Source organism: Aulostomus chinensis, chromosome 20 (genome assembly GCF_037954235.1).
Source record: "Aulostomus chinensis isolate RoL2024-O1b breed Wild chromosome 20, RoL_Achi_v1.0, whole genome shotgun sequence".
Lineage (NCBI taxonomy): Eukaryota > Metazoa > Chordata > Actinopteri > Syngnathiformes > Aulostomidae > Aulostomus > Aulostomus chinensis.
In genome coordinates this window covers 10,270,885-10,293,692 of record NC_141339.1, presented here as the reverse complement: position 1 = coordinate 10,293,692, position 22,808 = coordinate 10,270,885, and the positions used below count along the sequence as shown (strand labels likewise).

Genomic DNA, 22,808 nt, shown 5'->3' with positions numbered 1-22,808 from the left:
TACGGGAAACGAGGGGACATTTTTTTGATGTTTTGAAATCAATCAAACAAACCAATCGAGGTCCTTTTCTCCTAACAGATGGAACAAATCCTTCACCTGTCGCTGCAGCACCAGCTGGCTTCGTGCTTACAGGACCCCCCACCATCTTTAAGTTACGGATGCACCCGTTGATGCTGTAGAGAATCTAGAAAGAGCGAGGAAGGGTTTGTTGTTTGACAAATACTGTACAATGACATTGAGAATTAGAGCGAATGGCTGCACGGAGCCCTTGGTCTCTGCTTGTTTCTTTACCGGTCCGATCCTCTTGGTGGTGTAGTTCTCTGGTAGGCCACCGACATACAGCATTCCCACCACATCTAGCAGATCAGCCTGGTGCAACAAGAGAGAGAGAATAGTTCAATTCAAAATAATCAAAATAAAATGAATTCCGAATAAAAGGGGATGTAAACAGATAGGAAAACAATATATAACCCGTGTACCTTCTTGGGACTGAGCATCTGTTTGCTGTACCGCCCATCAACCATGAGGATACCTCTCTGCTTGTTACGACTCACACGGATCTGTGAGGGCACAGACAGAACAAAGATATAACATTTCATCAAATCAAAGCAGCACTGACATACCAGAAGAGGTGTGTCCTAGAGGTCCACTCTGGTAATATTATAAGCACATAAAAATGCTATGATTTTCTATTTAAATGTTAAAGTTGAATAAATTCATCACATATTAACAATTTTATATAAGTGTGGCAGGGGTTTTTCAATATTAATGAACATTTTTCTGCCAGTACAGACAGGCCAGCATGATTGTATGGATAACAATCATAATTTTATGCCATTAAAAATGGAATTTTCCATCCATTTTCTACTGCTTATCCTGTAAAGGGTTGGGGGGGGGGGCTGGAGCCTATCCCAGCAGCCTTCAGGCAAGAGGCGGGGTTCACCCTGGACAGGTCACCAGTCCATCACAGGACCAACACACAGAGACAAACAACCATTCACACTCACAGTCACACCTACAGTCAATTTAGAGTATCAATCAGCCTCGTCCCCTCTTGATGTCTTTGGACTGTGGGAGGAAGCTGGAGTACCAGAGAGAACCCACACAGGAACAGGGAGAACATGGAGACTCACACAGAAAGATCCTGTGCTGGAGCCGGGACTCAAACCTGGAACCTTCTTGCTGTGAGGCGACAGTGCTGACCACTGCAGCACCGTGCAGCCCCAGTATTAACATATTTATGTAAATACTGTACTTCTTCTTTTTGTGTAGTCAAGGGAGACAAGCTCTTCACGGTGGTGTCAGCAAATGGGGTAAACTAACACAAACGTTCCCAACCACATCAGGTTTCGCTTGTTCTATAAATCTGGTTGATGTATGTGAGGTCTGTATGTGTGAAGCATGAGCATTGTTTCATTTTAAATACCAGTTTATGTGCAACAAAAAGAATATTCTACATTTTTTATATGTCCAGCCTCTCATGTCTGACGTGCAGAAAGGACGATTTGTAATACAAAGACAACTTTATGTCAAACAAAAATTGCTACAACTGAAAAGTACAAAGCAATGCTACAGGTCAGTACAAAAATAATCCAAAAGAAATGTGTTAAAATGGCATTTTCTTCATTTTTAGGCAAAGTCTCAGAAAATATTCCTCGTGAACAAATAGAGTGCTAAACTAGACATGAGTGAACAAGCAGCTGACCAACCTTGTGCCAGATGCCATCATTGATGGAGAAGGGGACACATCCAGATATGTTTCCATGACCCAGATCATAACCCAGACAGACCTGTCCATCTTTGATCTGTGGGAGGAGGGCGACAGGAGACAAGCACACAAGCGGATATGGTAAATAATACCTTGTCACAGAACATGTCCTTTTTGTTACATCATGATGTCCCTGTAAGTGTGTGTTGTTCTTTTAGCATCTCCTTGAAAATACGATGCTTCATCTGCGCTAATATCCTGATAATACATTCTAAATACTGCTGAAAAACTGATTCGAAAAACAAGTCAGACTCGAGACTTCAGAAGGTTTTAAATTCAAATTAAATTCAAGTTTGTTGTTCCTTTCAGACCTTCCTATTTGATCAGGCTCATAGTTAGGTCTGCTTAGGCTGGCCCTTCCATATGCTGCTATAGGCTTAAACTGCCGGGGGATCTCCCATGGTGCACTGGGCTTCTCGCTCCTCCTCTCTGTCCTCTGATACCATGTGTCATAAGGAGGATAATAAATCATACTCATACTGTATGCGTCACTAACTTGTCTTCTTTCTCCTCATCCCAAATCCTGGGTGCTGCCGGAGGAGGCTGCAGACCTGAAGAGGCTCAAGCTGCCACCCGTAGCTCCACCTGCTCACGTCCCTGTCTGTCCATCAGTCTCTACCCTTTCCCTTTCCTCTTTATCTCTGTCCCTCTCTTTCCTTCTGTATCTGCCTTCCTCCATTATCTGTCTTTGTCTCTGCCCCGCTCTCCTGCTCTCTTTCCCCCCAACCGGTCAAAGCAGAAGGCCGTCCCCATTGAGCCTGGATCTGCTCAACGTTCCTGCCTGTTAAAAGGAAGGTTTTCGTCGCCGCTGTTGCAGGATGTGCTTGCTCATGGAGAATTGTTGGGTGTAGATTCATTGAAGGAGTGTGGTGCTGGACATGCTTTAGTCAAAACGTGTCATGAGATAACTTTTGTTGTGATTTAGTGTTATACAAATAAAATTGACTTGACTTGACTTGAACTACAGTAGATGAATACCTGTATGGTCACAAAGTCCGCATGGTTCATTCTTGCCATGTAGAGAACAAGTCCAGACTCCTCCTTAGTTCTCAGTTCAAACTCCAATATTAACCTGAATCACGCACACACACACACACACACACACACACAGAAAGAGAGAGAGAGGTTGATGGCATCGCCACGTGACCATTTATTGAGAAAACTGTATATTTATGTACATCACTGAAACATTTGCCAAGATCTATACGTCTGCGTGCTGAGAGCATGTACATGTCTATCAAAATACTGCTGCAAAAGCAATAACACATGCTCCACCAGCGCTGGCTGCACTTAATTCTCCATCAAAAACTGAATGTCTCTTCCCTCGATTAACATTTGAAAGTACATTTTCACAACCAATTTGTTCACATCAAATAAGTTGTATTTAGTATGCATGGACTGCTACTGAAAACAGCACCGAAGGCAAATTGCATTTCAAGGTGAGCAAGAAACCTACAGTATATTGGTATTTGGTCATGTTGTCCAACACTAGGAAAAATGTTTCAATAACTGTTTCTTTCTTCTTCTTCTGCTGCTGCTGCTTAGTATGGAAGACCAGAGAAGAACGTAAGGGGGAAAAAGATGATTCATTTTCTAAGTCTGATCTCAACTGTTCACTTTCCTGTGTTGAGGATCAAAAGTGATACTTCACCCAAAATTGAAGCATAACGGTGATGAAAAATTGCCATTGTGAGCTCAAGAAATGCATTTGTGTTTACACGAAAGGCAAAATACACTCTATAGGTAAAGTGTTTCTTCCAATACAAGGATTTAAAAAAAAAAAAAAGTTGCATCCGTACAATGCACACCAGTGTCTTTTTAGTGTTTGCTGTTGTTATATTCATTTTTGGCCACAAGATTTCAACTTCTGAATGATGCTCACGCTCACCTATGCCTAAAACTAAAATACAAATCAACACCTGACTATTAACCCGTCTAGAGACCTCAAAGCTCCGTGATGTTTGTTTCCACCTATTTGTGTGTCCAGTAAAATCATGAAGCTGGGATGAAATGACGGATGTCGAAAGGTGTTTAGTCAATAGCGGCGAATGTGCTTAATTTCTCTGGCATAATAGAGTATGCACACTAGAGACTTAGGCCAGATAAAATGCCACGGATGGTTTGCAGCCTAACAAATGTTAATAAAAATTGAATTGTGCGCCTCTTCACACTTTTTAAATGTTGTTGAACCAAATGGATAAAAGTCAGATTTCTGTTGTTTTCCCCCCTGCATTATGGACTGTTATTTTTTTCTTGATTCTTTTAGGCTGCAATGAATCAAGTGACAGATGGGGAAGGACTGGCAAAATCAGAGAGAGATCTTTTTTTTTTTTAACATGGAGACAAAAGAAAGGGATTTTAGTGTAAAAGCATAGAATTCACTGTGCTGACATGAAAACATTAAATTATTTTTCTTCTTTTAGAACACAAACCTCTCTCGGACTTTGGTGTCATCGAAGGCGAAGCTCATGTGGCTCTTCCTGCTCAGTCCGAACTGATAGGCCTTCTCCAGCGCTGTCGGCAGCACAGCTGACGCGCACGCATCCTGGAGATTGAACATAACATGTCAGTCACTCTGACAAAAGTGTCACTGCACTGATCCTGTTCCCTCTTGTCAACAGAAACCTTAACACCTGGATTAAACAGCCATCAGTCAAAATAATATCGTTTCTGTGGTTGATCTGCAGGGACCAGAAGGACTCGTTGGACATAGTGAGCTATTAAACAATTTATGTAAAACACTGTGAACTTAAAGTAAATATATGAGCCCGAAAAGATGAAATGTTGTGTTTGAACGTGCAAAAACATGGACAAACACAATTCCAATTAAGAATGAGGTCAGATTCATTTCAAAAAGAATTCCAGCAAAATTGTATCGGTTGGATCAGCACAATTTCATGTTAAAATGGTGCCTGCTGGTCAAGCCTTTTGTTTTAATAGGCTGCAGTTCAGTGAACGACCACAAGGTGTCAGTGTTGTCATAAATGTATTCCTTCTAAAACAGCTTTCCTGTCTTCTACTCTGTATTCCTCCTTTCCCAGTCTGTTTTCTCCTCTTCGTGTTCCTCCTGCCACCCATCAGTTACTCTTTTTTCCTCTCTTCTCTTTTATTCTTCTATCTTTTCATCTCTCCAAGCATTTCTTCTTTTCTACTCACATTCCTGCCTAGTTCTTTTTGAGTGTATCTACTGCTTTATTCCCAAAACTCCTGCTCCATTCTTTTATATCTCCTGCTCCCATCAGCTTCTTCTTCCTTTGCTGTCATCCTGTCTCTTTTTTCTTAACTTACCCTTTCCTGCTCTTAAATCCTATTTTCTTTGCCTTTATCCCCAGAAATTACTCTCGTCATTTTGTCCGGTTCCTCAGCTTACTGTCCTTTCTAGTTTGTTCGCCATCTTCTCACCTCCATCTTATACCTCTACTGTCTCACCCTCTCCTCCGTCTTACTTTTCCCTTCCCATTTTCTGCTTTTTTCCCATTGCATGTCCTTTAATCTTCTTCCCCCTTTCCTCTTTGTTTTCCTCTAGCAAACTTTCTGGCTTTTCCCCTGCTACACTCTTCCCCCATCCCTTTTATAATTATCTTCTCTTGTCGTTTTCTCTTCTTCTGACTTATTTCTCGTTTCTTGCATGCATGCCTTCATCCTCTCATTCTCTGCTCATCATCCTGCCCATCCTCGTCATCTCCCACCTGTTTTTCTTTCTTCACTACTTTCCCTTCCTGCTACTCTTCATTGTCTCTACCTTCACACCTTGCTCCATTATTTATCTCATCTTGATTTGCTCCTTATCCTGTCCCCTCCCTTCCTCTACCTCCTTACGGAGGCATCACCTCACTCAGATACATCTCCCGTTAAGTTACAAAGCTGCTTTGCCGTCCCTTTACAGAGACGAAGTTAGAGAGAGGATCTGAGGTGTGTGTGTGTGTGTGTGTGTGTGTGCGCGCGCATCTTAATCCCTCTCCTCTCTTGTTCTCTTTCAAGTGAAGACATTCCCCACACCATGACCTTGCTTTGTATAGCTGACACTCACCTCTTATCATGCTCTGTCTTCATATCCGCTCCTTCTCAACCTCTCCCTTTCTTCTTCTCCTCCCCTCCTCACCCCACCCCATGAACAAAAGGGAGACGTCACTTGCTCAGAAGCTCTTTCCCTTTCCTCTCTTTTCATTCGTCTCCCTGCTCGCCCTCCTTCGTTTTTCCATTACGCCAACAATAGACACAAGCGGTTCTGTTCAGAGAGACTCCTTTTCCTCCTCTTCCTCAATGGCCGGGTGCGCTTTTTCCTCCTCTATCCTCTTTTATCCTCCTCTTTTGCCCTCCCTTTCTCTCATTCCCCCTTTGCCTTTCCATCAAGCTAACAATAGGAAGATGGTCCTCCATTCAGAGTAGCTGGTCTTTGGTTGGAGGTCACACCAATAGAATCTGAAGTCATTAAGTCAGGATTTTGTATAAGTGTGTGTGTGTGTGTGTGTGTGTCAGTGAATAGGAGCCTGTGTGTTTGTGTGCGTGTGTACAGGTGTGTGTGCATGTGTGTTGCCATGGGTTTTTCTCCAGAAAGCCAAGGTCTGAACCACTTATTACAGGGTTCAAATGAGCTATGCTTATGGCTGTGGGAGTTATTAGTGTTCGTCTACATGTTTCATTGAGCTATAGAATTCAACAGTTGTTGGTTATACTGTATATCTGTGGTCATCTCATGGTTAAATGGTGTCATAAAAAATGATTTTTGAATGTAAACTAAGAGACTGCCACATTATATATCTGGCGGACATCAGGAAATTTACACAAACATGATTTTACTGCTTCTCTTAACTCTCTTTCAGATATGATATGGATTATTAAAAGTGTCTTCTCACTCTCATAGTAACACATGAGCCAGCCTCTCAATGACTGATGTCAAGGGCTCTTGGGTACTAAACCCAGAGCTGCTCAAGTGAAGCTGGTCAGTGGCTATAACGGCAGTCGCACTTCATACACTGAATAAAGAGCAGGGAGATGTCGAAAACCTTCATCAGACACCTTACTCAGGGTGAGGACAGGTTAAAATGGTGAAGAAGTACGCATGAAACGTTCAGCTAAAGACAGGAGTACTCTAAAAGAAAGGTATTTTACGTACAGCTGTGTGTAGAATATTTCATGAACATTTGGAAGTGTGATACGTTGATGGATATTTTTATAGCCACAGTGACAAGTGCAAAAATGCCACATGCTTACACCATAATCTGATATTACTGTTGTGGCTGTGAAACTGTAGACAAATGGTTTTTGAATATCTCACAACCTCTGTGAAATTACGATATCAGAAACAGATTATTTACTCTGATAATTTATGGTAAGTCAAGAAGAGATTCAAATATTTAGCCACATTCGATCGAGGAGAGGGCCGACAGGAAGTAGCCAGCTTGGGTGCCATTCTAATGGAGTTTGCTCAGTTTGCGCGCCATCACGACGCGCACACACACTCTAAATACTTTGAAATGCAGAGAGATCTACCCAGCTGTCAAGGGCTTAATGAGCAGCGTGTGAAGTAATGTAAGAACTTTCATTAATGTGAAAATATGATGTATTATAGCTTTAAAAAAGATCAAAATAACAGTGTTTTACAGTGCACAAGTAAGAATCTCAGTGAGAGTAACGATCTCTGACGACCTCTAAATGACCAGCCCTCTGCTGATCAACTTAAAACCCAGTAAAATGTCAGAGCTTCTTAATGACAAAACTGCTCATGAGCACATACTGTGTTTAACTGTGTCAAGGTTTCTGTGTGTATATTCACATTTATATATATATATATGTATATATATATATACCGTTTCAGAAGTGGGCGGAGTTGCATCAGCAGTAGGCGTGGCAGCAGGTGTTGCAGAGGGTGTGGCCTCCTGTCATTCAGTTAGGAAGTGAGAAGGAAGGGTGGTTAATGGCAGCCACAAAGCTAGAATGTGTGACAGGCACACTGCTGTCCAATCAGCTGCAAACATGTAGCTGATATATATGAAACAACAGAGAAGTAAAAATACCTTCATTTTTTTAACCTTACCTGATGTGTGGTTATTAGTTTAACCACTTTTTGGGAAAAGAAGGTATCTTTATTAGATTCAGACAGAGAGGAATTTATGTATTTATGTAGCAAAGCAGCAGAAACAGTAGGAAAGAAGCCTGCAAGCAAGTAAACATGTATGCAAAGAACTCAAGATGGAATTTGAGTAATTACTATACACTTCATCTTTGATAGACTTGAATGTAAACTTAGCTTTTCATAGATCTTATTTTAAACTCCACATTGCAGCCAAAGCCCTGTTTTCTCAATGGTGTATTTTGGTTAATGAAGACATACATTGTTACTGTCAGACTCCAGTGAGATTGAGATATACTTAAAAAAATAAAGTCAGCATTCTTTCTCTAAAAAAAAAAAAAAAAGGAAAGAGGTTTGGAAATATACGAGGTTCACCGAGGGGTTAAGATCTGCTCCTTACAGAACCTCTTCAACCTCTAAACTGGAGCTCACGACTATCAAAAGAATCAAGAGTACACAGTATGTGTTAAGAGAAAAGTGGGAGATAAAGATAAAGAGGCCTTTTTATTCAAGTGTTGTTTACTATCCGCAAAGGATTTAACTTAACTTTTTTTTTAAATCTTACTGTGCAAAAAATGCAGTGAGCCTGTATAGCAACACAGTCCTCTGGAAATGGAATTAAAAATGTATTGTGTAACAATGCGCTATACATGAACAATGCTCTAGGACAAGTCAATTCACAAAAGAAACTTTGTATTAGCTGATTCGGTCTAGAACCACATTCTTAGAATAATTTTCTTTAAAGCTGTTTGATAATGATAGAGAAACATGGTATTAGGCATGCTCTGCTAAATTAACTGGCCAGTTACAACACAAAATAGAGGATGCAATCAGGTTTTATTTTGTGTACCAGTTAAATGACATGTAGGTGTTGTTGAATTAGACGGATAATATTCCACTGAAAGATTTCAGATTCATTGATTCTTCTTCTGATAAAGATCAAGAGAGACCCTCATACTAAACAACAGACTGGGAGAAGCCATTGTCGGTACCTACGTTGTGGAGGATGAAGTTAGAGCCATCGCCATGTTTACACCATCTGCTGTACTCATCTTTAAAGTTGTTGGGGCTTTTTATTAATTCTGCTCTCATTGACCTGCAAACAGCTGCAACCGGTATGGGTGAGCTTCTGTTCCACTAGGTTCAATTCTGAAGTGCACTTTTTCAACATGTGCACACTCACAACTTGTCTGGTGTCACTTTTTAAAAGAATGTATGTTTATGTCAGCAATGTTTGTCAAAATAAAATAAAAAAAAAAAATCATGTTGGGGCCAAAAGTACAAGACTTTGACGAACACCCAGGGTTTTCTAAAACCTGTCCCCATCTGATCCCTTATTGGAGCAAATCCACTTCTCCAAGGAAGTTGCCGAATTGATGCTTTATTTATTTGTATTTATTTATGCTTAATTGATAGGTATCAATTAGGTTATTTATAGTAAATGATTGAAAAGTCAACTGTAAACACAAGGTTCGAATGCCATCAAAGGTTGAAAATGTCCTGGTGTCTTCCTCCTCCTCGCAAATACTTACATGGGTTATCTATAGTATAAGAATTATACTGCGTCACTTTTTGTAAGCTGAACTACGAACAGTGACTGATTTTGATGGTGTGGTACTGATCCTCCTGCTGAGAAGCTGACACTGTAAAGATGCTAAATATTCAACACAATATTGCTGATGAAGCGTAACTCTCCATGAAAACATGAACTCTGTCAGACAAACACACACACGCACACACACACACACAAACATTGATTTGGTAATTTTCTTGTTTTTATATGTTGCTCTTTTGCAGGGTGTGGACAGCCCACTCATCACTCGCGTCCAGGTCATTGTCTTTAGTGGGAACTGGAGGAAATAGCAGGATCCTCCCCCAATGCTTCATCCTCCTGGAGCAGCCCCCTGACTGTCAGGTGAAAATAAGCAACTGATGCCTCCACACATAACAGAGAATGTATGTGGTAGTCTACGACTCGCCAGAGATTGTTGTTGGGTTGGGGGGGGGGCACTGAACAGCGGCCTCTTGCTCCAAAGCATGATATTTGCTTGATCCATCTGCCTTTCCCCAACCAACCATGTGATACTCACACCAACAGCCTGGCAACTGACACTTAAGGGGTTCCTATGGCATCATATGCTTAAGACCACTAAACGAGCATCAATATTAGAGAAGTTGAGAGTGAGAGCAAGTTTCAAAGGTATACTTGAGAACACTTTAAGTTTTGTAGCTGTTTGGGTGTCAATGAGAGCAGAATGAACAACAACAACAACAAAAATCTTTAAAGACAAGTACATCGGGGGGTGTGAAATATGGTAACGCTCTATTTTCATCCTCAGCTAGCATGTACTGTAGGTGTGGGCCTCTCACAGCCTGTGTATTTAATAGAGAAGACAAACTTATGTTGTACTCATTGGCTCTGCGCATTATGATATATGTCCGTTTCAAGGTGTAGCTTAGCTGGTAACTGACCTATTGATAACCTATGATTGCTGTACCTGTAACATACCAACACATGAAATACATCTTACCTCTCCCCTTGCTAAGGCTATGAAACTAATGACTCACTGTCTGCCAGCCTCTTAGCATAGTGGCTAAGTCTGTGCCGAGAGTGCTTTGGCTCCTGTGGGCTCATAAAGCATAAATGGCAAGCGCAGTTAGCCTAGCGTATCGCTGTGGCTCGCTGCTGTATGACAGGCTGCCAGAGGTGGAGTTTAGGAGCTCAAGGCTAAAGGGACCATAAAGAAGAGTTAATGGGCTGTACAACTGCTGTGTGATGAAGCGCTAAGCTAACACAGCGAGGCCATGGCTGCATTTCATCACACAAAAATAGGTGTGAGTTTGTGAGTAAGAGACCGTGTAGATGTGTGCACAGATTTGTTTTTACTGGAATCTCTATATGCATGCCAGCATGTGCAGACAGCTGCTGTTTAAACAAAAGTAATGTTGAATATATTAGTGTAAATAAGAAAAACGTTCTCACACACCTTCTGTTGATAAATCTTGAATTAATGATGCCAATATGTGGAGTAGACCGAGTGCACGTTTGCTTGCATATTAATTGGAGCCACTTACAACAGGAGGCCCAGGAGGTGGCGTGACAGGAGCGGGGGTCACGGGAAGATGGCCTGGTTTCAACTCCTCTTTTTCCTTCTCCTCTTCATCCGGCAGAGGAAGTGGGGGTGGCGGCGGGGCAAGGTTCGGGCACTGGCCAATTTCAGCGTTCTCAAAGGACACGGGCTGGGAGAAGTCTGAGAGACTATGAGATGAATACGCAATTAGATTTTATCTTTGGCTGACATTAAGAGAAACATTAAAATGAGCTAAAACACGACTGAAATGACAGTAGACCTGTTAAGAAATGTTGGAGTTCACGTTCCGATTTAATACTCAGTGTATCTTCTGGCCTAAGTGTTTTGGATTACCTTTGTCGCTTACCAATTCAGAAACTTTGAGCAGTGAAGCTCCCCTCACTTGTAGCTGAGAGCACCACTGTCAGCTCACTCATGACACACAGACACTTACCCTAAAGAGAGTGCTTTAAAAGTCCTGCTTCAGTTCTGCACTCGACTGAACCAGCAGGAAGATGTTCAGAATCGACACAGGGGCAAAAAATGCAGAACTATTCAGTTAGGTGGAAGGAGTATTGAACTTTTTATATTTCATTGAAAGAATTTACTTGAGTCTGATTTAGAAAATTGGACATCTCAAAGCATTTAAGAACAAATGTGAAAGCGTCATTTGCTTGTAAAAAAATGTTCTAAAACTGCAACACCCTGACTGAGGAAAATAGGCAAACTTTAACATAGCAGTGTATTCATCCACAGCCCTCACATTTTTGGTACTTCTGCCTAGAGGGTCATGCGATCACAGCATTGATTTGTCAGTCTGGACAGAAACCAGGCACAACTGCTGCTAAAATACATTTGGAATCATCTTGTCTGTGCCCGCGAGTGAGCCGCACAGCAGGATTACTGACGACATCCGCTTGCTGGAGGCATGCTCTCTGTGGTTCATATTCTTCTATACATTTGTTTGACAGTAAAATAAAATTGCAAAAAAAACCCAAAACGGTTTAAAGTGCATCAGTTAAAGGCCAGAGCTGTGAAGTATGACAGTACAGTTTGTGGTTGGAAATGTTGGATGTACCTAAACGTACACCCTCATTAAGCTGTCAATAAATGTAATCATTTAAATCAAGTAAAAAAGAATGAGCCACTTACAAGTGAAAGCTACTCAACTTTGCTGATTTTTAAGTTCAAACCCTGTTATTTTGGTCCACTTTCACTCCCTGTTATTTGTTGTGCTCATTCTGTATGTTTTGTGGTTGTACAGTCAGGAGCCGCTATGTTTTTGGCAAGTGTTTCACTTTGCAAAGAAGTAATTTTTTCTTTCTTTTTCCATCGGTTTGTGTCATTTATAAAGCAAGTGCTGTCATTGTTCCTCTGAATTTCTACTCTTTCGGTCTGAAAATGTAAAGATTCTTTGTGTGTAGATAAGAGAAATCCAATAAGAGCTATTGGAAAGACACACCGCAGTATGTGCTCTATAAAAACACATCTGAACGGGGTGACGGATCAGTGACGGATAGATAGAAGCCACAGTGTGGGGTTGCGTTAGGTTAATGGAGGTGAAATGAGGAGGGAGATGGACAAACAGACACACACTCATGAGAGGGGGCTTTAATTTGAGTTATGAGTATGTTTATGATGTCGGACAGCTCTATTACTGCTGTTCACACAGAAAGAGACCCTGGCTTTATCATCATCATCATTATCATGACCTCCTGCTATCATAATAGGTACGCTTTAACCTAACAGTGTTTGAGGTCAAAATTAGCCCTGTCAACCAGTGCTGAAAGATATCACAGGGAGATCGTAGCCTGCAAAAATGCTCCTTTTGAGTTTGACACAGGTAGTTTAAGAGGAAGGACACTGCAGAGGAAACAGAATTCAAGTGTTGAACATACATTTGACTGTATATGTTAATTAGATGTTACGTACACAGAGTTGACCATGAGGTTCCATATACATCCCTGGAAAGGAATGTTTGCTCTGTTGGATGTCCGCTCTACTTCCGCAGGAATACCGCCGAGGAAGATGCGCTGCAAGCTTATTGGCTGATCATTGTGAAGTGCTGCCTCCCTTTTTGCCTCCTCATCCACCTGAACTGCAAATGATCTAAAAAAGAACACACAGTACATCGACTTTTTTTGCTCCCCACACTACTTCTCTAACCCTTACCATAACCTTACTTTATTGGATAATTGCACAATGTTTCATCCTGGGACCTGGCACCAACAACAGGCATTCACACGAACCTGCCAGGTAATCTCTCAATACGCAGTGAGTGCTCTCTGCCATCACTCAGGGTGCCTTGCTCAGGTCGTCTGATTACCCGACGTGGACTGCTGCTGCCTGTAAACACCAAAACCTCCAGAGAGCCTTTGTTCAGCATGACGGAGAGGTAGGGCTGCAGGAGACAGGGGGATAAACTTTTATTAGCGGTGGAAATTTGTACTTCTACACGACTCTTGGGACACACGCTGAGGTGAGAAGATGAAATGGCGAAGGAAAAGTCCAGTCAGATATATGAAAGAAGGACTTTCACCCATAAAGAAAATATATTTGTTGTTATACACTCTGAATAATCAAAGTGATTTGAAAATTCAGTTCTTAGCAAAAAAAAAAAAAAAAAAAAAAAGTTCAACACACCAATTCTTTTTTAATAGTAGCAGATGGTCTGTGTAGCTGTACAGCAGCTAAACTGGTCTCCGTGGGTCCCAGCTCCCAAATGCATGCACAGAGAAGAGATGGGTATCTATCTCCTTCTCTGGCTCTGAGTAGGATGGACATTAAGTGTATTTCTCAAAAGGTTTTAACCTATGCAGTGCAATTTTTCAACAACTAGAATCTGTCTTGGCGCATCGTTTGACAGTTTAAGAGGCTGAAACCACACTGGTGATCCTCTGACTTTTCTCGTCGCACTAGCATGAGGCTGCGTGTAAAATGTTTACTTCATTGGATGGAATACCAAAAAATCTATCTAGGTTCACTAAAATCTTCCTGCACCACCGCATTTATATTGATTAAATACTCAGGTTAATTGTGTAATAATCAAAAGTTATCTTTTTTTTTTTTAATGGTAGCAGCTATGACAATCATATACAGCATTTTATTCTCAGCAACCTACAGTGGGATCTTTAGAAAGGAGCACAGTAATATCTAAAGCCATTCATCAACTCTAAAGCACGCAAACAAATAAAATTAATTGGGTTACTGCACCCACATCCCAAAACATCTCATGGATGTTTAAATTCTCTTTGTACATGGCAGTGAAGATTAAACCTGTCCACCTCCTGTGTGCCATTTATTGGATGTTTGGAGAACAGGAGAGGATAGACGTGGAGAAATCCAACAGATAAACACTGGGGGGAGGGGGAGAGACTCACTAGGTAGAAGAGATTGGGGATTAAAGAGCAGAGAAAAGGCAAAGGGGAAAGTGGAGATGAGTAGGGGTGTCTGTGGGTATATAGAGAGAAATTGGGGGGAAATAAGCGTGGTAGGATTGGATGGGGGGGCAGGGAAAGGAAAGGATAACAAGAGATGAGAGGAACAGAGAAGAGAGGATAATAGGGGGAAGAGATGAGAGGGCAGAGAGCAAAACAGCGAGCAAGATAGAGATGGGGAGAGAGAGAGTAAGAGGGAGACAGACAGAGGTGCGGGAGAGCAGTGGTGCAGGGTCAGGCTAATTTGAATTTTAATTCTCTGTGTGCCAGAGGGCGAAGTGGGAGACAATTTACCACTTGAAAATGGAATTTCAATTTGAGGTCGGGGACAAATTGAACTGAGATGTAGCTACAACATGCCTCTCTCTCTGCACTGTCTCGCACAGACAGACAGACAGACACACACACACACACACACACACACACACAGAAGGGTGAAACGACAACGACACGTCACACATATGGACAAAGACACACTACCCCGGATGAACACATGCACAGATGCAATCATACACTGACACATGCACACACATAATCACAAAACTACATATTCTTTCATAAGCTAAACCTTATTGACAAGATAAATACAGATCTTTTAGGTTTTGAAGTTTATATAGATCAATGGCTTTGGTTTCAGAGGGTGTCTCCAGCTGAACAGAAATCAGTAAGAAAAAAATACCCTTTTCTGTGTAAAAAGAAATATAATATTTTGAGTTTTAATTTTTTGTGTGGAATCGTCAAGTTGATAATAGAACATTCATATCTTTACAATAGCAGTCCATGTTTATACAGGACAAACATTTACAAATTTTGGTGACAAATTAATGGCTTGGGTCTTTTGAGTCTGCAGTAGTCTTGCAGAACCTGGGGGTGAGTTCATGAGCTGTGTGATGTCACAAAATATCAAAGCCATCCAATCATAAGGTGAAGTCATTACATTTGAACCTCCCACGAGTGCAGTGCCTGTTGTTTCAGGGGTCATGTGGACTGTCCTGCTCCCTAACATCCAGACCCAGTGTTTCAAATGCACCAGCAATGATTACATTAGATAAAATCATAGTGCATAGGTTGGTACACTTTATGCCTGGATGATTGTTTTTCGCCATTTTCTCCTTCTCAATTCAAATAGAAAATATTTAATCGATTAAATGACATTGTAATGTCTCAATATATTTTAAACCATGAGAAACCCTCTAGATATCGGTTGCTTCAGGTACAGTTTCAGTGCAGGGTGCAATTTTTACAAGAAATGCGAGCAGCAGTAGTTTATCTTCCCATGTAACCAAAAACTTTTTCTCTCAATATTTCTATTGTATTTTTCAAAAGGTCAAGCTAGACATTTCTTCGCCTTCTGTCCTTTATCTTTCCTCGATAACAGATGTATTGTTTCCCTCAATGTTTTCCTCTCTCCATCTCTGCAAGCATTTTCTCAATCTTCTCTTTCCAGACCACTCGGTTCTCCTCTGCGCGTGTATTATTTCTCCACTTTTCAGCACTGCTCTTTCCCCTGTATCCTTCCTTTCACCTCTAACTCTCCTTCGCCTATTCCTCCATTTTTGTTTCTTGTTCACTTCTACCTCCCTCCGCTGCTCTGTCCCTCTCTAAAATATCCATTAGTCAGGGCCAAGTTGAGTTGATGGTGTTTTTAACCTCGCTTAACCTTTCTCCACACGCACACACACACACACACGTGCTCACACATGCGCGCGCGCACACACACATACATCCTTCCAGGAAGCATGCCGAGCAAAAATAGATTAATGCACCAAACAAACAGTAATGATGGATAAACTAAATTTAACCCTCTGTTCTCTCAGATACATAATGAATTTTGCAACAAAATTGCATCAAATGAGACACACAAAAGTACACACACACAAACACGCACACACACACAAACACGCACACAGACACACTTTACACATTTTATATATGGTCTAAAATATTGGCACTTGAATTTTAAGTAAATAATTTAGAATATAGGGCGGCATGGCGGTGCAGTGGTTAGCACTGTTGCCTCACAGCAAGAAGGTTCTGGGTTCAAGTCCCAGCTCCATCACAGGATCTTTCTGTGTGGAGTCTCCATGTTCTCCCTGTTCCTGTGTGGGTTCTCTCTGGTACTCCAGCTTCCTCCCACAGTCCAAAGACATCAAGAGGGGACGAGGCTGATTGATACTCTAAATTGACTGTAGGTGTGACTGTGAGTGTGAATGGTTGTCTGTCTCTATGTGTTGGCGCTGTGATAGACTGGTGACCTGTCCAGGGTGAACCCTGCCTCTCACCTGAAGGCTGCTGGGATAGGCTCCAGCCCCCCCCGTGACCCTTAACAGGATAAGCGGAAGAAAATGGATGGATGGATAGATGGATGGAATTTATAATATCTCTAGAAGTAAATGCAAATAAACCCATTAAATCAAATCAGAATATCCTATCACTTTAATGGGAAAATAGTTTGTGTGGGATGGGATTTTCCTCAAATTCCTCTGCTTAAAAAAATCATGTGAATCTGATGTCACAAAACAGATGTAAAAGATTCCTCTTTGATATAGCAAAGAAAAAAAAATCCGTAAGAGACATCTGAAGGTCCAAATTGTGTGAAAAAAAATTAAGAAAAACATTTTAAGCCAAACTTCATCCAAAAAGCAAATTTTGCCATCTATGTCGTCACAAATAAGATAAATACAATTAATTTTTGTGCAGTTTTACAGTTGTTAACCATCAGTCACTGTTAGCTTCAAGCTAAATTTATGTGGCTGGGTTTTTCTTCATTCTGGAGTCACAAAGAAGTGATGGAGAAAGGGAAAAAAAAGGTCTGTGCAAGTGCCAGTAGTGATGGTATTGCAGCACAAGTTTCAGCCGATACTACACTCTAAACTAAGTAGCCCACCATGGGTGAGCCCAAGTTCAACACCGCTGCAAAAAGACCTCACTACTGTTGTACAGGTGGGTGAATCTATGGCAGAGCTTTTTGGGTGTGTCGTGCACCAATTGGTTAATAGGTGATAAAATGATGCCCAGAGGGAAAAGAACACCCTACTAAATTCAAACATGGTGGAGGTTTGATCACGCTGCAAGCCTGCTTTACCCTTTCCTGTACTGGAGGCATCGAATGTATCAAAGGAATGATACAATCAGAAGATTATCAAAGAATTTCAGAGCAAAAAGTGCCACCCAGTGTGAGAAAACAAGGCTTAATTAAGTTCTTTTAGCAGGGCAAAGACCCAAATCACACATCCAACAGCACAAAAGAATAGTTAAAAAGAAAAAGAAAAAAAAAAAAAAAAAGCCTGGTCAGCAATTAGCCCTGACCTAAATCTCACTGAAAACCTTTGGAGAGAGATCTGCCATTGAAAAAAAAAGACTTCGGTCAAATTAGAAAGGCCTTGAATGCATCACAATGAAAGAGTGTCAGAAAACATAGGAGTTTGTTGTCAACCAAAATATTAATGAAGGGCGCCGATAATTGTGTCCAGGGAACATATTGAGTATATTATATTTTTTCCCTTAATAACTCATTATCAAAATATTCTGGTTGTTCTAATGGGCTTCATTTTCCTTTATTACTGAGAATATTTTGATTCGGGAGTGCAAATAATTATTAACAGGATTGTATGGACACAAAAAGCCATAGAGACTGACACACAATCACATCAATTACATACCAAACAAAGACAACTTTCAATAGGAGTAGAACACAAGGAAAAGTTTTATTCATCACCAATTATAGTATAAAGAAAACAAGGCACAACAAAAGTGTATGCGTATGTGTGTGTGTGCATATAATTCAGACAGAGTGTCCGTGAGAAAGAGAGAGTGTGTCAGAAAATCGTATCAGCATAGTTGGCAACAAACTCAAATCTCATTAATATGCACTCATGGAGACTTCATTCACTTAGAGTGTGTGTGCAAAGCTCTGCATGTGTGTTTAGTCAGCTAAAAGCTGAGATAGCTACTATGAAAAATATCAACAGGTGATATGTGTCTCTTTATGCATCTTTAATGGCCGTTTCATTGTGTGTGTGTGCACATCTGCATGAGCGTGTTTGTTTTGAAAAAGGACAATCCAATCAGCACAGTTGCCAACAAATGCAAATCTTATTAACATGCACTTATGAAAACACTTTCACTTAAAGGAAAGTGTCTGTACGTGTGTGTGTGTGTGTGTGTGTGTGTGTGTGTGTGTGTGTGTGTGTGTTGAACCCACCTCTCCCGACTGCCTGCGTTTCCTCTTGGAGCTGAAGACGTTTGGATTCGGGGCCTGCTGTGGTGGAAATGTTTATATAAAGAAGGCAGAATAGATTTTATTTTACATGTTTATTACTACCATTGGCAATTAAAAATCAGAGAGTAATTTTGATGCCTGCAGGCTCGTGATCGCTGTCGGATGGAGGATTTATGTTTTTGGGTTATCCGTCTTTACGCGTGTCCCTCTGTCGCATTATCAATAACACCATATCTCTGGAAGAGTAAAAGGGAACCTTTCACATTTGCCACAAATGTCCACTAAGACTCAAAGATGAACTACCAAAAAAAAAAAAAAAAAGTTTTCAGTTCAAGAATAAAGTTTTCAGAATGTAATGTCAAATGGTCATTCATTAATATTTAAGGAGAGATGTCCTCAAGGAATTTCTCGTTTTCGTATTTTTATTACCAACACTGGAGTTCTTTCCTGGAAACTTCTTGTAACTGATCAGTAAATAAATCAACTTTGTAAACACTTCTCCCTTCAAATACAGTACAATACAGAAAGCAAAGAAGTACGTGACAGCTTAAATGATTAAATAATAGTATATGAGATGAGACCGAACCTGCTGGCTGAGTGCTGGAGCCCCACCCACAGCCAACAGGATGGTCCCGGTGTCTGACAGTGTGCTGAAGGACAGGCTGATCTCAGTGTCGACAGCCAGAGACAGACCACCCAACTCCATGTATCCTGGCTTAGAGAAGCTGACTGTGTACAGGTTCTACAAGACAAAGATGTAGATTATAGGCTAGAAGTTCTGTGGGCTGAAGGAATAGATTGCTTGTTTCTTTTCCCTACGAAATACAAAAAATAAAATCTAGAAAAATAAGAAACATACGGAAAATAGCTGAATCTGGATGAGCAGGGCTAAACACGAGCACAGGCACACTCAACCCTGCGCTTTTCTAATCCTTTATACACTCAAACTCTTCTTGAGCATGATTGTGTGTCTACATACATGCATGGCACTGGTGTATAGAATTCATGATGGATACTTTGAATGGCTCGGGAAACTGTATTGCGAATTCAGTAATAACCAATGTGTATTCTTGTAGCTTGAATGAAAACATGTATGAATGGCATCTATCAAAACAGTATATAAATGAGGGGCGCGCTGATGAATACATAACTTTTTTTTTTTAATCGAAGCCATGAGAAACAGTCATTACATGTTTGACCTTCACTTCTGTTCCTGCTTTCATTGTGCACAACGCATTTATATGTAAAAAAAAAAAGTTGAGGAATGGATGGCAAATGAGAATAAAAGAGGCCATCAAAGTGAGAGGTAGAGGAGTTCAGTGATTTTTTTTAACCTTTTTATATATTTGTTTTCTATTCTGCACTGTAAGGTGACCTTGAGAGCCTTGAAAGCTGCTGATACAGAAAATATACTATTATAATTATCATTAACTGAGGAAGGAGTTTCAGGTTTACTGTATATGCATCTTTTCAAAACTCTCCATCTCTACACATCATCTATCACCATGTCACACTAAACGCAATAACCTAACCCAGTAAAAGTAGACAATGTCGGAGTTACTAAGCGAGTTAGTTTCGAAATATCTTTACCCTACAAATATTTTAGTCAATCAGCCAGTGAAATCTCTGGTATAATTTGATGATTTGAAGCAACAGTCTTACCTCCACATCACATCCTTTAGTGACCCCAGTGTAATCAGAACTACTCAGGAGATTATATGGAGTTCTGGATATTTCAATCTCCCTTAGACAGCCCGCGTAACGCTTCAGGGTGACCTCTGACCTGCAAAGACGTTATATTCATTCTATCAGCGTATAGAAAATGGAATACTTTACAAAGTGTGAGCTTTCCAGTCTCTTGGCAGTGCAATATAATATTTAAAATGCTTCATTCATTACTGCAGCGGTTAAGCTTTTGGATCCAGAAGCAGGCTGATGGCAAGAATAATCTGAAGATGACATTTGTCCATATCGAAATGAAGGGATCGAAATAAGTCTGCCTGACAATTTTTAGCTGAATTTATTTTTAACGTAACCCAACCCTCTGGTATCTTGGTGGGGGAATCACGCTTGGATATTTGATGCGATGTTTGTTGTGATTGTCATCAATTTAGAATTATTTTCGAGAGCTAAGCAAAAATTGTTGCTTGAAATGCCATGAGAAATTGGTTGACACATTGAAAACACATTAAAAATACAATATGAATGTGTTTATTACAATGTGAGACGAATCATAAATCTTAGAACTTCTGCTTCAGTGTTGCAGAATTGACAAATGTCAATTCAGATGAATAAAGTGTAGAGAAAGGCAGTTTTTCGGGGCCAGCCAGGATACAAACACACATATTGGCTCTAGGATATGCAACCTTGCAACAAAATGGCCAGCCTGTGCAGACGGCAATTTACACAAAAAGGTACTACTAAAAATATGTGTCTCTGGAAAGGAAATATGTATCTGTATTTACCTGGCTTTCATGCTGTTAATAAGACAAAACACAACATTAAGACAATGACAAACTTCACAAACACATATTCAGCTAATAACTCATCAGGACTATCTAAACTGACTGACACGTGGTTAGTCATTTTATTATAAAACACCTCAAGTATGTTTAAATGTTGAATTAATACCTTTGGATAAGTTTAGAGAATAATTTCTAAACACTCAAAATCCATCAATATCAAGTAGTATTACAAAGACAACAAATATGTCATCATCTAACACGCATCATGAAATGTACTGTACTGGAGTGTGTACCTGTAGTTTCCTATGGTAGGAAGCCCTCCGAAATAGATTTTCTGGTTTTCCTTGAGGTTCAGACCCGTGGCTGCACCCTGAGACGTGGCCACGATCTTCTCCTCAGCATTGCTGTCTATGTCCACGATGGTCACCGTGGCTGTATCATGCATTCAAGAGACATAAATAACAACAACAACAACAAAAAAATCTATTTTTTTAATAGAGTATCATAATGAAACCTCTTTTGGTGTTCTCTAGTCTGTGTCAGGACACTTTAGCCATGTCAGCGTGGTCTAGTCAAGTCTGACGTACTAATTTTAGTCTTAGCCTGACCTCGTTAAGCCTGACATTTTCTACATTTCTTCTCCCTGTGCCACCGTCTGTTGTCATGTGTACCTTGTTTCTTGTTCCTTGACATAGTGAGGGATTTCCAACGTCCATCATTTTGGCGGTTAGCTGATGCGGTGCTGCCAACCCCTGATCCTAGGTCAAAGCTCACCTTCACCTTTCCCTCTGCAAGCTCCAGGGACATAAAATCCTTCTACAGAGACAAACAGTGAGGAGAAGGTGGAGTCATGAGTTTTACATGCAGAAACTATGTTGATGCAAAATCATTTTTGTGTGTGTTTTTGGTTGAGTTTTTCTCCTACGTGTAGAAAAAGTCTTCGTATGCCTGAGAGAACACCACACCACAATTTAAAGATTCCTTCAGCACATGTATTAAGGCATACAAAAAAATACTATAAATAATGTAAAAAATATGTGACAATGTCTGTTCCTGCTACACCTATTTCTCTTCTTCCTATTTCAAAATTCAAAAATATAAATATTTTTCATTTCACAAATTAAAACGAGTTAAATCAAACTATAAGGTCCAAGAATTCACTTTCACATCATATATGTTTCTTTTTCAAATATTACAGCAGGATCAGTAAATCGTGCTTATAAGCCTGCCTCTTAAAACCAGATTTTCAAAATGCAAAGATGGTTATGTTTACATCAAATAAACATTAAAACAGTCTTTTAGTGTCATAATCTACAGCTGCAACATTGCACCCATTTAACCCCAAGAATATATATATATATATACATTTAACCAGGAAGTAGCTTGAGCTCTTGCGAAATCTCTGTATGAAAATATAAAAACAAATAAATTAATATATTTGACCATAGGTGAGCATCATTTTCAAAATGTGCTGTAAATTTAGATACTGGACACTTAAAATAGACTAACACAGTGGGATTCTGCCAAGAAGGTAATGTGATATGGCGTTGGTTTGGCTTTTAGCGGGATATCTAAAAAAACAAAACAAAACAAACAAAACAAAACAAACAAAACAAGAAGAAAAAAAAACCTTCAGCCTGGAAAGACCATCTCTATCTCGAGCAAGATCAAAAGTTGAACTCCGCACCTACATCTGGATCCCGTCTGATCTCAAACCACTGAGAGGGCAGGGTGCTTGCCTTGACAGACAAGCTCCTTCACCAACACTGTAA

The 22,808-nt window shown here is 40.3% G+C and overlaps 1 protein-coding gene across 1 annotated transcript in view; it reads right to left on the bottom strand.

Moving 5' to 3' along the window:
• The window catches only part of lama2 (laminin, alpha 2), a 234,998-nt gene that overhangs the window by 4,539 nt on the left and 207,651 nt on the right, over positions 1–22,808 (bottom strand). Inside the window, exons 54-69 of the mRNA XM_086188853.1 lie at positions 21,708–21,852; positions 21,330–21,468; positions 21,037–21,048; positions 20,234–20,354; positions 19,158–19,313; positions 18,554–18,610; positions 13,162–13,313; positions 12,845–13,021; positions 10,917–11,100; positions 7,579–7,647; positions 4,201–4,313; positions 2,747–2,840; positions 1,710–1,805; positions 480–560; positions 292–369; positions 97–184 (exon numbers count right to left, since the gene is read on the bottom strand). Coding sequence (XP_086044979.1) covers positions 97–184; positions 292–369; positions 480–560; positions 1,710–1,805; positions 2,747–2,840; positions 4,201–4,313; positions 7,579–7,647; positions 10,917–11,100; positions 12,845–13,021; positions 13,162–13,313; positions 18,554–18,610; positions 19,158–19,313; positions 20,234–20,354; positions 21,037–21,048; positions 21,330–21,468; positions 21,708–21,852 — 1,762 coding nt within the window. The remainder of the gene's footprint in view (positions 1–96; positions 185–291; positions 370–479; positions 561–1,709; positions 1,806–2,746; positions 2,841–4,200; positions 4,314–7,578; positions 7,648–10,916; positions 11,101–12,844; positions 13,022–13,161; positions 13,314–18,553; positions 18,611–19,157; positions 19,314–20,233; positions 20,355–21,036; positions 21,049–21,329; positions 21,469–21,707; positions 21,853–22,808) is intronic.